At 46.5% G+C, this 14,664-nt stretch overlaps 1 protein-coding gene across 1 annotated transcript in view; it reads left to right on the top strand.

The window, feature by feature from the left end:
- Positions 1 to 14,664, top strand: part of ncoa1 (nuclear receptor coactivator 1) — a 43,871-nt gene that overhangs the window by 5,626 nt on the left and 23,581 nt on the right. Inside the window, exons 2-3 of the mRNA XM_023831587.2 lie at positions 11,894 to 11,999; positions 13,055 to 13,221. Of these exons, the coding sequence (XP_023687355.2) occupies positions 11,911 to 11,999; positions 13,055 to 13,221 (256 nt within the window). The 5' untranslated portion in view covers positions 11,894 to 11,910. The remainder of the gene's footprint in view (positions 1 to 11,893; positions 12,000 to 13,054; positions 13,222 to 14,664) is intronic.

Here is a 14,664-nt window from a genome sequence, read left to right as displayed (position 1 = left end):
GCTCACACTGGGCCTGCATCTCAGCTTTCCCTTGAATCATACTGCATGGTCCAGGTTCTGTTCCGCAGCTTTCCATTCAGAATCAGCAGGTTGTCATCTGCTGTAATGTGTTTTGGTGTAGTATATGATTTCAGCTGTCTTATGTTCAATAAGATAAAATGAGTGATTGCCTCTCTGTTTTGCAGTTTTGCACAATTTTTTTTTAATAATCCACAATCAAATAGCTTAAGTACCTGTGACAATTACCCTTTTCTTTCAGTCTTAATAAAAGTATAGTATTCTGTATTGGTTCTGCTTATTTGTATATGTCCTGTTTACATTCTTTCATATCATGCCAATATGGTTTCTCTAGCAATGTTAACAGTAATTATTATTTTTATTGTATCAACGTGCAGGAAGTGATTTCAGTGAATAGAACGGATGACTAGTTAATTAGTCTGAGCTATGAAAAATTAAACACTCTGTGCATTAACAAAAAAAATCCCCTTGTTCACAGTCATTCCTTCTGAGTGGTGTTACATCATATTTCCAGCTCTGTGTAGCAAAGCAAAGATCTCTACTCTGCTGAGGACCACTGTACCATGTGTTGGGTACAGTTCCTGTTTTTTTTTTTTTGTTGTTTTGTTTCCTGCACTTGTGCCAGACCTGAGCCAGTCATTTGCTGTCATCCTTACAGGGTAATCTGGCTTTTGGCTCTCTGGTTAGGATCCTATGTTTAGATGGTTTAGCGTGGGTCAAGCAGTGTACATTTTGTGCTTCACTTAAAAAGACGAGGTGTTCATGCATAATGCAGCACATTGCATAGGTGAAGGTTTGTCTGTTAAGGGCGTGTATAAAAACATGGACAGCCAGGTCACACATGATTTTGTCCCATAAGAAAACAAGCTTTTTCCAGCTATTTGTATGTACATGAAACTGGATGTCTGTAGTCGCTGTCTGTCTCCCGCTCATAAGATTTGACCCTGTACTGTACAGCATGCCAGGTTGATCCTAATCCCCTGCACTCCCCTCTGCCTGGAAGCTCTTTCAGTAACGATGGGTAAACATTTTTCTGGTCCGATCCTGATACCGATATTAAAGTTTTGAGTATCTCCCGATATCGGTACTGATTTGATATGTTTTCCCCTTCATGAAAAAACTAAGCATTAAATGAGATATTTGTATCAATACATTTCAATAAACATGAACTATCTGCATTTAGTGTTGTAGCGCCTTTTTTGGGTAGCTAAAAACAGGAAAATGCAACGGTCATGTTTCTCAAACGAAAGCTATGGTGCTACGCTACAGGAAGAATTCCACAGCCAACATGATTTACAGAAGTCTGCTTCTTTGTTTTATTTAGTAATAACAGAAATACAGTACTGTGCAAAAGTCTTAGGCAGGCAAAGAAAATAATGTTTAGATTATCCTCGTGTTGGTGTAAAACTATGATAGTATGCCTCTCAAAGTGTGTCAGCTTAGCCATTTCAGAACCTCTGCTAAAATCACCCCAGTATTTGCAGTGACCGTCCAGTGCAGCCATGTATTTTTTGACTTGGCCACTAGCACACCTCTTACAGCTAGTCAATCTGTCACTGACTTTTTAAACCAATTTATTTAATTATTTAATTAAGCTGTTGGTGAAATTTAACAAAATCGTGGAACGGCTGAGGTGCCCCTGAGGAGAGGTTTGGGAACTGAAGCGTGTTCATCTAGCCATCCAACTAGATGTCAGTAACTTTTTAGAAAACAGAAGAAATTATTACTAGTTTTTATTGTGTTACTCTTAATTTGCACATGTTCTAATGTTAAATTGTGTTTTTTGTTCTAAGTAAAGTACACTTGCTACCCAGAAAAACAGCTTTAAACATTTCTTTGGACTGCCTAAGACTTTTGCACAGTACTGTATTTCGTAAAGTGCTAATTGTGCAATCTGTTGACAATTTATATATAATAAAGAAATCAATCATAAAAATATCACTTCATACCCCAACTAACCATTTCTAGTCAAAAATTACACAACTCTCCACTACAAAATGTACAATGGATCACGAGTAAAGCATTTAAATAGTAATTAACCAAACTTTTGAAAGAATACAAGTCTGAAGACCTCTAGTTAGTATAAAATTCACTTTGTTCAGACTTAAATGTGTGTTACATACATTGCACTCCACAGTTTTGCTTTTACTGTATTTCCACATAGCTGACATGACAGCACAAATGTTGCTGTATAATAGTCATTATGTGATTATTTCTGTTTTACCCCGATATGTCTTGGTAAGGCTACAAGAATTTTCGCAATTTTCTTTTCCTTTTTTTTTTTTTGTAGACAAGACTCTTGTCTATGATGGAAAATCAAATCTGTTTCGTGTCCCCACACTAAATTGTTTTTAACAGTACTGATACTTGGTGTCGAATCGGTGCCATCGCTATTTTTTTTGTTTTACTCTCAGCATTGTAGGTGTCTGTGACTGGATTATTATAATTTGCTTTCTCTGTGTGACCAGGCGTCTTTGAAGTGGCTGTACCAGAGGTTTCAAACTCCAGTCTTGGAGGGCCGGAGCCCTGTGTAGCTTAGTTCTTTCCCTGTTCCACCACAAATGATTCAGCTCAAGAGCTGTGTGGCAATGAGCACAAGGAGGTGCAAGGAGCTGAATCAGGTGTGTTAAATGAGGGGAAACCCAAAAATGTGTAGGGCTCCAGCCCCCCAGGACTGGAGTTTGAATCCTCTGGGCTATACTAATCTGCTTGTGCTTTCAAAAATGCTTGTGATACTGTATTGCAATGGGGAGTTGGAACAGTGTTGCTCGTGTTTATAGATTTTCTTTTTTGTCTTTTTTCTGCCGCCTTACTCTATTACAGATTCAAACTGCTTTTCAGCATGGTGGGTAATACTGTCGCTTACACCCTGTAGTTGGGGGTTCGAATCCTTCCTCCGCTGTTTGTGTACAGTTTGGTGAATCGAGGTCTCTAAATTGCCCATAATTTTGTCTCTAAAGTTTTGTGAAATGCGTTTAGGCATCCTCTCCAGTTCCTCAGCCCTTAACCCTATGCACTCTACGCTAAGGGCTACAGCCCCCCCCCCCCCACTTCACCATGAATGAATATAAATTACATGTAATGTACAAAATGACAGTTAAAGATTTTACACTCTTGGCATGAAATTCGATATCAGTGGTTTGAAATTGTCCATTCAGTTTTAGGGCAAGGGGAGTAAAACAAACATTTTTATTAACTAATGCTTTTCCTCAACTCACAATTCTGATTAAGATTAAATAGAATAGTAATACATTGACTGGTTGAGGGTATTGTTGTTCACTACGTGCCCAGATTCCTCTTGGTACTTATGTGAGGTCTCTGTTCAGTTGGTCGTGCTCTGTGTGCGTCTGTCAGTGTTCATGTTGGCCGCCCATCACTTAGTGCACGCTGGGAATTGACAGCAGTCCACTGAGGCTTTGGGGTCGTGGCTTTCACTGGTGTCAGCTCCACGATAGGCTGCAGGGCACCACCTCTCCTGTGAATGCTGTTGAATCGTAGCAGTTGCCCTAGAAGCCATGCTGCCCTGCGCCTGGGGGTGCTTGTCGTTTGACTGCTCATTAGCATCCTCCCCCCACCTCAGCGTCTGATTTAAAAAAGCAATCTTGATTGACTTCTTTACATGCAAGGCAGAATGTGTATAAAGTAGCTAACGGCTAATCGGTTTCCAGTGTAGCGTGAGCCACGTAGCGTCCTGCTCGTTAACGAGCTCTCTGTTTATCCCCAGCGACCTGCTGTGGGCCGAGTCAGGCGACTGGAATACGGCATCACTGCAGTCCAGCAGCCGTGTGCCTGTTAGCACAACATGTAATATGTCACATGTCCCCCGTCTTCCATTCTGACTTCCAGCGTTTCTCCCTTTTGCAGAAATTAATGTCAACATATAAATTATTCGTGAACATAAACGGAGCTCAGAAACCTGTGCAGGATGGAAGTGAAACAAAACAAAGGCGAAACAAATTTGTATACAATGTTTGCCCCATAACATCACAAAACGAATGATTGTTTGCCTGAGGAGTTGCAGCCTGTATGTTTCAGGCAGAGGTACTTTTTCACGTTTTCCATCCTGTTTTCAATTAATATAAATTGCAATCAAAAGCTTTAAATTATCATGACCAGATTGAATCAAATTCTAAGACCAATGCAGCCAGTGGTAAAAGTTGCTAGGAGAACTGGGGCCAGTGCTCCCCAGCCCCCCTCACCAAAAGGAAAAAAAAAAACAAAAATCTGAGAGCTGGGCTGCTTTTTATCACCCACTAAAGGAAGTACTTGCTGCGCCTCGTTAACCTCTGGTTTGTTACTTCTCTTGTGCCCGTTAAGTGATCACCTTGGCTGGGGGGATTCAGGGATAACAGGCAGTCGGGCCTTAAAAGTTGTTTTTAAGTGGGTCCTGTTATTCCATTTGTACTGCACTTGGGAGTCAGGAATGTCTAACGCGTTCCCACCGGTCTCCCTGGTCTTGGAATTAAAATGTGATTGATTGGGCCTGATGTGCTCACCTGACGGTAAGATCTACTGGACTTAATGTGGCATATGAAGGGCTGAATCAGGGGAATGGCGGAGATCAGGGTGGCACCATGTGCTGTGGGGTCCCCCTCACCCCCTTCCCTCACCTGTCATGCGGCGGCGGTCGACGCAGGGGGAGCTTGCTACGCCACGTCACTGTTTTTCAGGCAATGGGGGTGGCGCAGGCACGTATGTAGAGAAAACAGAGGAAGCTTCAGCCTCATTCAGGTAAGATGGTTGACACTGCTGCTCGATCCCCCAGAGACATTCATTTTATTATAATCACATCTAAATAGTCAATAACAGGGAATCATAACTATTAGAACCAAAGCATGCTGGGCTTTTTTTCTTCCTGAGCCTTTTCTTTTTTTTCCTACTGAGTTTATTAGCTTGGTTTCGGTAGTTAACAGCCTTTGCTGTTTCCATGGAAACTTGAAATCTTATTCTGCATGCAGAGTACCCGCCTGTTCAGAGCAGCGCGCAGGTCATAACCAATCGGATCCTTACGTGACGCTGGTCATGTGATGGGGGTTTAAAGCAGGCCAAGGGTTCACACTTGTTGCTGCTTAAATTGTAAATCGTGAGGGTAATGGAGAAGCAGGTATGGTTCTGTTTTTAAAAAAAAAGATCCTGCCTCCATTTCCTTCAGTGTGAATCACATACTGATTAAGCTTAACCAGAATTCATGCAAAAGTACAATCACGCATCAGGAAATCATAGAAGCACTTATGTTCATAAAGGTTGTACTCTGTCCAGGATGAAGTATGCTTTGATATTTTCAAATGACGGGTGCTGGCTTTCTTTGACATTGACCAATAATAAGATTTTAAATATTAATTAGAATATTATTGACCTAAGCATAACACTTGTCATACCCAATAGTCGAAATAGGGTACAAAGTAGAGACTGGTTTTTTTTTTTTTGGTTTTACTTTGATAAAGTGCATCTAGCAAGACATAATGAGGTCTTTAGTAGGGGACGGGGACCTGCAGGTAGGAGGAGGGAGAGAGGGAGGCAGCTGTGCAGACAAGAAGGCGACAGATAGATAAGCAAGAAGACAAGCAGACATGCCATAAGGCAGATGGATGGAGAGGCGAAAAGGCAGATGGACTGGCAGCGGGCAGGTCTGTAAGCAGGCCCTGGCTCCTGTAGGGGAAGCGGTAGATGTTCTGCCAGACGCGTTCTGGCTGGTTGCGGGGCCCAGTGGAAGGGGAACGTGTGCCGCGTAAGTGGCTTTGCTTGACATCCCAGAAGTCAGCCTCTCTGCTGTCATGAGCTGGAACTCCAGGTAGGAGCCTGCAGGCCCTCACCGAAGCGTATTTCCTCTCCCCCGCTGCGCTGAAGGCCAGCAGCGGCGCTGAAATGAATCCGAACCACAAAGTAGGTTTTCAGTCTCCCGTTAGGCTTGATCCAATTAGTGTTACTCAAGCTGCAGTAGGGTCTCCGGCTTTACGCAGATCGGAGCCGTAATAAAGCCATGCGAGGGGCCAGCCTGCTGCGATAACACGCCTCTTGGGACGAGAGGTCCAATTCCCAGAACGGCGAACCAACTTAAATGCATTGTAGTGTTTGATACAACAGATTCTGGACCACATCTTTATAACGTCTTTGTAACCAATCAGTTTATTGCTTAGTTTCCACCCTTTGAAACAATACTGCTGTAAGATTTACGTGTATCTTGATTTTGGCTGCACGTGGTCACCTCTCGTCTGGTTTCTGTTTCGATTACGTCAGTTTGGTAGGGTGAGTTCTGCCCAGCTGCTGGAAGGACTCGCTCGCAGATGTAGAGCACACAGATTTTTCTGAACGGCAGAAAATCAGCACAAACCGGCATCGAGCTGGTTGTAGCAAGTGGAGGAAGGTTGTCGTGGGTAACGGCCCGGTCTTCTGAGTGCTTATCTCGTTTGGCGGGCCCTGCTGCACTCTCCACATCTTCAGCGCTGCACGTGTAGCCGCTCTGACCTCCAGGATAGAAAGGGAGCAAGCTATTCAGCGGTGTGTGGCACTGCAGGTTATGAGTGTCTCCGGTTCGAAACCTGTGTTCGGCTCCGTAGTCACATCACTGTCGGACCCCTGACGATATCCCTTGTGCCTGAATAGATGATCCAGAGATGCCAGATAAATTATTGACCATGTGCTCTGACTACAAGCTTTCTCACCTGTATGTGTTCATGTCTTAAAGGAGAGCAAGATGCGATATGCAATTCCTATGTACTTGTACAAATGGCATATGAAGTACAGGGCTAGACATAAGGATTTAGGAGGGCACAGCCACTTTGGCCTTGGCTATTCATATTTTTTCTAGGGCACAAGGCCATTAAGCCTGGGCACAAGGCCAAAATCTGGAAATTTCATAGGACACCTCGGGCCTTGTGGAGGAATTTTATTTCCATAAAGGATGCATTTTTTTATTTTCAAAAAAGCAGAAACTTTCCAAAAAGGCATTGGGTCAATACTGAGTCACTAATTACCAATTACTGTAATTACCAAGTTTAGACAACCTACGCAATACGACCTTCGATTTGAGACAGAATATATATATATATATATTTATAGATATATATATAGCTTTATTTCAAAAAACAAAATCCAACAATAAAGGAGCCGTCAATATTTTTGTATTTGTTTGCTCAGAACACCCGTATTCTTTTAGTGTACATGACAATTGACTTGACGTTCGTTTTTTGCACACTGCACGCTACCAGTCCTATATCCTCCCAGCAGAGCTTGGTACATCTCTGAGTCAAATCTGCTCTGCCTCGGCAAATGTTTTTTTACAACACCATCTGACACTTACCTGAACAAAGTAGATAATTTGCAACATTTTGCGGCAGTAGCCGCGAGTTCAGCTTGCTTTCTTTTACGTACTCAATCTTTGCGAGGCATGGTGACAGCATAAGCAGCAGACGACAACTACACAATGATTACCGAAGAGGACACCTATCTGTTATTCGGAAACCGTCAGATGGCTTTTCCAATCAAAAAACGTAACCCCCGATGATGCACCATTGTCATTGCTGTGGCTCCATAGTAGGCTGGACGATACATACCGTACCAGCCAATCATGCGACGAACACATGATCGTATTAGTCCAGAATTCATTGCGGTTCATTCAGTAGTTGGGAATTACGAGATGTGCGGGTCGACCTCGTTTCTCGTATCGAAGGTTGGGTTCGGGTTCAGTACAGATGCATCGATTGTTGACGAGGTAAAGTGGACCGTGTCGTGCGCAAATCTTTTGTGTAATGAACGTTACTTTCGGTAAAAAGGGGGCAACCGGCCAGACAAACATTAAAGGCAGGCCAATCTTGGCCGTAAGGTACTTCAATTTTGAGGAGGCGTGCGGCCTATTTTGAAAGGCACGACGGCCATTGGCCGCGGTGCCGCGGCTTATGTCTAGCCCTGGAAGTATCATATTTAATTTCGAGAGAAAGCAGCATGATGTGGAGAGAGATTCTATCCAGGTTTGGGTTTGTTCCTTTGAAGCAGGCAGCTGTTATTTTGAGCAGGTGGCTGCATCACCTTGTGGGAGTGAGTCTCAGTGCTTTGCTTTGTGCACCTGCCCAAATCTTAACTTGTTTTTTATTTATTTATTTATTTATTTAGTTTGCTCTCTGGTAGAATGTCTTAACGTAATGTTTTCACCAGGGGCCTGAATCAAGGGGAATTTTTGAGCTGTTTAAAAAGTGAAGCTCCCTGCAGCTGTATGGGCCCCTGTTCCTGTGCCGTAATGAATGCATACTGTATGCACTCCTGCCCTAATTCCACGTTACTGGGGAGGCAGCCTGCAACAGTGACTGGGCAGCTTCTCATGGAACAAACCATCAGTGGAAAGGAGGGGTGCATGCGGCAAAGCGCGCACTACGGCAACTTCAAAAGCCTGTTTTGCCATCCCATTCCCCGCCCCCCATCCCCGTCTCCCGGTCACTCACATTCTCCCCACCCGACTGAGCTTTGTCTGTGTCCCACCCCCAGCGGGACTGAAGGGCTGTATAAACCGGAGGGCCGAACTCACCCATTCGCACACAAACACGAAACACGAACCCCACTGAAATGGGCTGCCCCTCCCCCACGGGCAACATGCGCCTCTTCACTGACTGCGAGGGAGCGCGGCGATTTAGAGTGCCTGAGTGCTCGACAGGGAAAACACGCCATGGGGGCGTGTGGCGTGGCAAGTTGCCCGCCCAGCCCCTCCCCCTTCCCCTAACCTACCCAGCACTCAAACCCGCACCGCTGATGCCTCCCCCTGCGTGCGCCCCCCCCCCCCCCCCAAGAGCATTACTGCAGCCGCTCAGCCTCACGGGAGAAACTCTTTCAGGTGTCCTTGCATGCGAGTCCTTTTCTTCCTCTCCTTTTGTGCTTCTTTCTCCCCTCCTTCCTTAAAGTATTGGACTACATTGGGGGTGGATGCAAGGTAGGGGGCCTTTGTGAGGCAGAGCCCCTGTCCAGGAGCGACTGTGTCTACGTGCACATGTATGCTAATTATGAAGCAAAGCTTTCTGCTTGGCTCGAGGTGTAGGTGGAGCGAGTGATTGCGTGTGGTTTTGCTTAAAGATTAGCGTAGTTTCTGTTGACGTCTGTGTGAGTGCGTGCGTGCGTGCGTGCATATGTCTATGTCCGTGCTTAGTATGCTTTTTAAGCCGGTACTCCCACCTCAGTCTGAGCTTTATAAAGCAGTGCAGAATGTGACTTTTGAATTATTGCAAGGTTTAGCTGATCCTAAGGATACCGTGGTTCTGGTCTGTCAGACCATGTGATTCACGTGTGGCTATGGTCTGAATGTGGATTTTTATGTGACCGTGCAGTTCTTCTGAAAAATAGAGCAGACTGGCCATCTTCTGTTTTTTTTTTTTTTTTTTTTTTTTATCCTTAAGTTCTTTTACAGCTTTTCCCCTTTTTTGTTAAAAAAAAAGACAATACACAAAATACTAATGTGCTCTGATGCATAATAATCAATTTTATAGTCTGCTGTGATTTCTGCCCGAATCCTGTGATGCTGTAGTGGAACCAGCACCGTTTTACCTGATTTTTCAAACTGTTGGGCTGCTTAAAGGCTTGTTGCAAAGACATTTGTGGTTGCTCAGTACTATGTGACACTTGCATGTGAATGCAGTACAGCTGTGGAATAACAACCATAACTCGGCCTTTTCACATGGTACATATGACAGTTTCATAAAGGTTCCGATGAAGTTACCAGGCACAGTGATTAATGCATCCCAATTACAGGAGAATTTTATAATGGCATTACAAAAACTTTGGGTGTTTTGTGGCATATTTCAAGTAATTTGATCTATGTCCTTAATTATGTTAAAGAAAAATCAAGCACAGACTGTAGACTGCTTTGAAGACCCCTGATGGCAGCAAGCGGCAGGAATGATGCGGGGAGCTGGAGAAGCTCGCAAGGCACCCATGCTTAGCATTAGCACCCGCTTCTTGACACGGCTGTCTGCCTTTCGATGCTTTTGTGTGTGTCTGTGTGCTTGTGCGTGGATTAATGTGTTTGTGACCACACGTCATTTGTGTGCATCTGGGCACTAGTTTTCTCCCCTCCATGGTTACTGGTATGTGGGTGTCTGTGGCATGTGACAGCATTGCCAGGCTTGGTCAGTGCCAAGGTGCTGCTCTTGCAGTCCCTGCACCATCCCCAGCAGGTCTCTGTGTGGCTGTACTATTACATTGTTAGCAATGCCCTCAGCCTACCGCACCCCCTACAGCTGGGGGAGTCTCTTTTGCTCTTCTGTTCTTGCACCTGAGAGCAGTGTTCGTATCATGGTGCGATTTGTGACTTTATGGTATTTGAGGATGTCACTCACAATCCCCACTCATTCCAAAAGACTCACCTTGACAACAAGGAAGGCTGAACTCAGTGCCCCCTTTCCCAGCTGGGAAATGATCAACCTTGGGGATACTTTTATTGGTTGGCTCCTCAAGGTGGTAAATGAATGACCCACCAGCCTTGAGTGGGTTGGTGGTCGGGGGCAGACCTGGTGGAGCTGAGCTGCTCGCTGCACCGCGTCTGTGTGTCATGTGACATTGGCTCCACAGTCTCAGCCCTTGAGGTACCGTCTTTTGTCTCTCTGGCTGTTGCCCCGACATGTTTGGCGCCGTTTTTTACAAATTATAGGTGTTGTACGCGGCCATAGAGGCAATGGGGAAACTCGTTTGTGTCGCAGTGTCTCCTAGCTGTCGTAAGGGGCTTTCTACATGGGGTATTGCATGTCTTGTTCTGGCTAATGCACAGAATAATCACCAGTGACAAAATGAATAATAATATGAGGAAACAATTTGCACCTGAGCATTAAGCTGCAGGGGTTATAGAGTCCTGCAGTCCCACCCCCCCCCCCCCTCCCATTTTACTGGAGGGGGCACTGTTGCTGAAAGTAGTGCTGAAACCTTAGAGGTGCTTGGTGATGTTATAACCCTGGGCTTCGGTGGACTGAGGCCTCTCTGTCGTTCATTATCACCAGAATAGCAAAGGTGGACGGAGGGGCCTCTAAGGTGATTTTTGTGCTATTTTATCTTCCGTGGCCTGTGACAGGTTAGGCTTCATGGGCATTCGCTGACACTTGGGCTGTCACTGCAGCAGTGGTGATGGTTTTCTGCTAACAGAGCTCGTGCTTCACCAAGTCTTGTTGCTATGGTTCCCGCCAAGACGGCAGGTGTGCGCCATGCTCGCGCAGAGTCTCTGCACGAACGAGACATGATGGGGCTTCGCAGGAGCCATGTATCGCAGGTTGCCATCCGTTCCCAGGTCACCCTGGCCCCTGGCGCTAGGTATTTGGACCCCAGCCCCTCCCCACTCATCCCCAGACCCTTGTCAGTAACGAAGAGGGCCATGGCGCCGAATCGCATTTTGTGGTCGTGGCCAGACTCTGTTTTGTGGTCATTTATCTTGTCAAATGAATGATTAGTTGACACCAGGGATTAAGGGAGAAGAGACATTGAACGCTATCAGGTTGTTAATCCGGTGTGAGGCACAGGAGGGGCTGCTGTTACCTTAAGCCATAAGGAATCCAGCTTTATATAAAGGAGGGATCAAACTGTGAGCTGTCACTGAAATGGTTTCCTAAGCAACTCGCTAATAGGCGTAACATGAAGCATTATTCCCATCACGTTTTATGGTTATGACCCCTGTAACTCCCATCCATACTTGGATGCTGCTGCAGCATAAAGGCATGGAAAAGGATGCGTTTTTGTGTGTGTGTGTGTGTGTGTGTGTGTGTGTACAGATGTCTTGCTTTTGTTACAGTTTGTTTTAAACTTTTGAGATTAACTTACCAACTGATCTTGTTTGTCACTTGATCCCTTGCTGCTGCCTGCTGGTGGCTACGACTGACACGCTCGTCACTTTTTCGCTATGTCTGCCCTGTAGGTGTGTGATACCTCAGGATGAGTGCCCTAGGGGAGAGTGCCCGTGACCCCGTGCACCCGGAGTCCCGCAAGAGGAAAGGATCGCTGTGTGACACGTCAGGCCTGAGGTAAGGCAGACATTTTTTTTTCTCGCTCATGCCCCCCATGGGGACTGTTTTGACTCCCTACCCCCCCTCCCCCATCTGGAAGGCGGCATTTTCCGTCAGGGTTTCTGTGGCGCTACTTAACATAGGTCCAAAATCAGCTGTGAACCTGGGAGAAATGGTACAAAAGAGAAGCGTGCCTGTCTGTTTGGGCTGTGCCTTCCTTGTCCCCATGGAGGCCTGCAGTGGCCCGCTAAGGTAGGCCGGCCCATCTGCCTGAGCGAAGCTGTCTCCTCCGCAGGCTGATGTAACCGCCTGCGCACTGCCCGTCTCCACGGCAACCCCACGCAGCGCCCGACTCTGCACCGGCTCTCAGCCTTGGCAGCGCCCTGACCTACTTTCACCGCGACCAGCTCCCACACGTGCACACAGGCACTAGGCGCGCACACGTGCATGTGCGAGCACACCAGCCAGGCACTTGCTTACACAGACATGGAGAACTTTCTAGTCCTCTTTGCATCTACCCAGCTTCAATATGTTCAGTCAGTTTTGTTTTTGCGGTTTGTGGATTTGATGGGACACAACAATGAAAGGCAAAGCAATCGGGGGGGGGGGGGTCTCACGTGTGGAAGATGCCCGTCGGATAACGAGAAGGCCATTCCGCTATATTAGCAGCTCGTCTTCCTGGGGCTCACTCTCAGTGCAGGCCCGCAGTGCGAAGTGTCCTCCCGGGGGCGCTCTCGAGCTTCAGGACACGGCCTCATGGAGCCCCCCTGTTAGATCCCAGTCAATATTCCAGTGGAGTGCCCGTCGCCCTCGCTTCGCTTCCTAGCGTTTAAAAGGGCCATGTGGGTGGCATATATAATTAATCAGGGTCTGACTTTTATTCATCCAGGGCCCTCCCCTGTGCCCCACCCCCTGACGGCATTCCCAGTCTTAACCCCCCCTATCCTGGCCTGTGTCCGTCGCCCCTTTGCCAGAATCCCCATAACACTGAATCCAAGCTACCCATCCACCTGCACGTCTTTCATCGTGGTGCCCGTCTGACCGTGGTGCCTCCATCTGCCCATCTCTCCCAGCGCGGAGAAGCGGCGGCGGGAGCTGGAGAGCCGCTACATCACCGAGCTGGCGGAGCTGCTATCGGCGCATATGGGCGACATCTCCAGCCTGAACGTCAAGCCGGACAAGAGCCACATCCTGCGCAATGCCATCGACCAGATCCAGCAGATCAAGCTGCGTGAACAGGGTGAGCTGCTCAATATGGCCGACCTCCAACAGCCGCGGTGGTGGGAGTCCACCGCATGCTCGGGTCGCCATGCACGAAAATGCACGTTATTTTGCAGCTGGAGTTGTTAACAGCTCGGTGACAGCTCCAAACATACCGGGGCAGCTGGTTAAAAGATAGACGGTGTCTCGGGAACGCGGAAGAGTGGACTGCATCACGCCTGAGAATTACAAGGCGCCGCTCGCCTTCAGGCGACACTGCCGTGCAACATCCACCCATGAGTAACCAGAACGCACAATGAATCGAGAGGTTGAGTGGCTAATGATTGGTGAAGTCATCGGCGAACATGCCAGGCCTCCTGTGTGGCAGCTCGTGCTTTGTTTCCGTTTGCACAGTATCATTCATGCCAACATTTGTTCTCCTCGTCGGAGATTAATGGAATAAGAGAGGAATGTGTCGTAAAAATACTTTGTTCAGGCTCACTGGTAATGTTTGTCATTGTATTATGTTAAACGGTGAATAAACAAACTGTGCAATATATTAAGTCATAAAAGCCTTATCAGTGCTTAAGATGTCGATTTAAGCTTTAATCCCCTGTGGTGTGAATGTGCTATAAAAGTCAGCTGCTTGCAGCCGTCCCTCTCAGTGATGTTTATCTTTCCCATTCTGACAAACCGGGCCGGAGGATTTTGAATCTGGGGCCGGTTTCAGCGAAGCTTGCCGACCTTCCGCTGCAGCCATCAGCTTCCTGTTTTGCCCTCCTGCATGAGCCTTTCCTGCAGAGCCCAGACTCGGGCCACGTTTAGCCACGCCCAGCCGAGGTTCCTCTGGTGTGGCTGCAGAACCTGAGCCAGCCAACAGGTTTACTGTGTTCAGCGCCACGGCGTAGCCTTAAGTGGGTCGGGCTGAATAGGATGGCTGAGTTTGGGAGTATGGGTCTTTAGTAGTGTTTCTGAAACCGGTCCTCAGCCCCCCCCCCCCCCCCCGACAGTCCGCATTTTTCTCCCTCCCGCCACTTTCCAGTGAGTTGTGATGAATGGGTAGCAGTCATTATGTAATGTATTTGTTGGGATTTATGAAGGCATTGGAAAATTCATTACTAGACTGGTTGAGTGGAATTTACTTACAGGAAAAATTGCAAATAACTTCCTAGTTTATTAGGATTCATGTTCAGTTTGGTGACTTCATAAAGAGAATTATATACTGCATGTTGTGTGGGTTGAGATATATAAAAATTATATATATACACCTAAATATGTTTTTTTTTTGTAGCATTTAAACACAAAATGAACCGGATAAAACAAGAAGGGCATATACTGTGCTAAAGACATCTAAGCACATTTATCAAAACAGTAATTGGTAAAGTAAGAAAATAAATGTATCCAAACAATGTCTCCTGCCCCGATCGTCCGCTCCTTCTGTGTGCCACGCCCTCTCGTTAACCCCGTGTGGAATCCCCGTGTG

This window comes from Paramormyrops kingsleyae, chromosome 19 (genome assembly GCF_048594095.1).
Source record: "Paramormyrops kingsleyae isolate MSU_618 chromosome 19, PKINGS_0.4, whole genome shotgun sequence".
In the NCBI taxonomy this organism is placed as follows: domain Eukaryota; kingdom Metazoa; phylum Chordata; class Actinopteri; order Osteoglossiformes; family Mormyridae; genus Paramormyrops; species Paramormyrops kingsleyae.
This window is presented reverse-complemented; position numbering and strand designations above follow the sequence as displayed.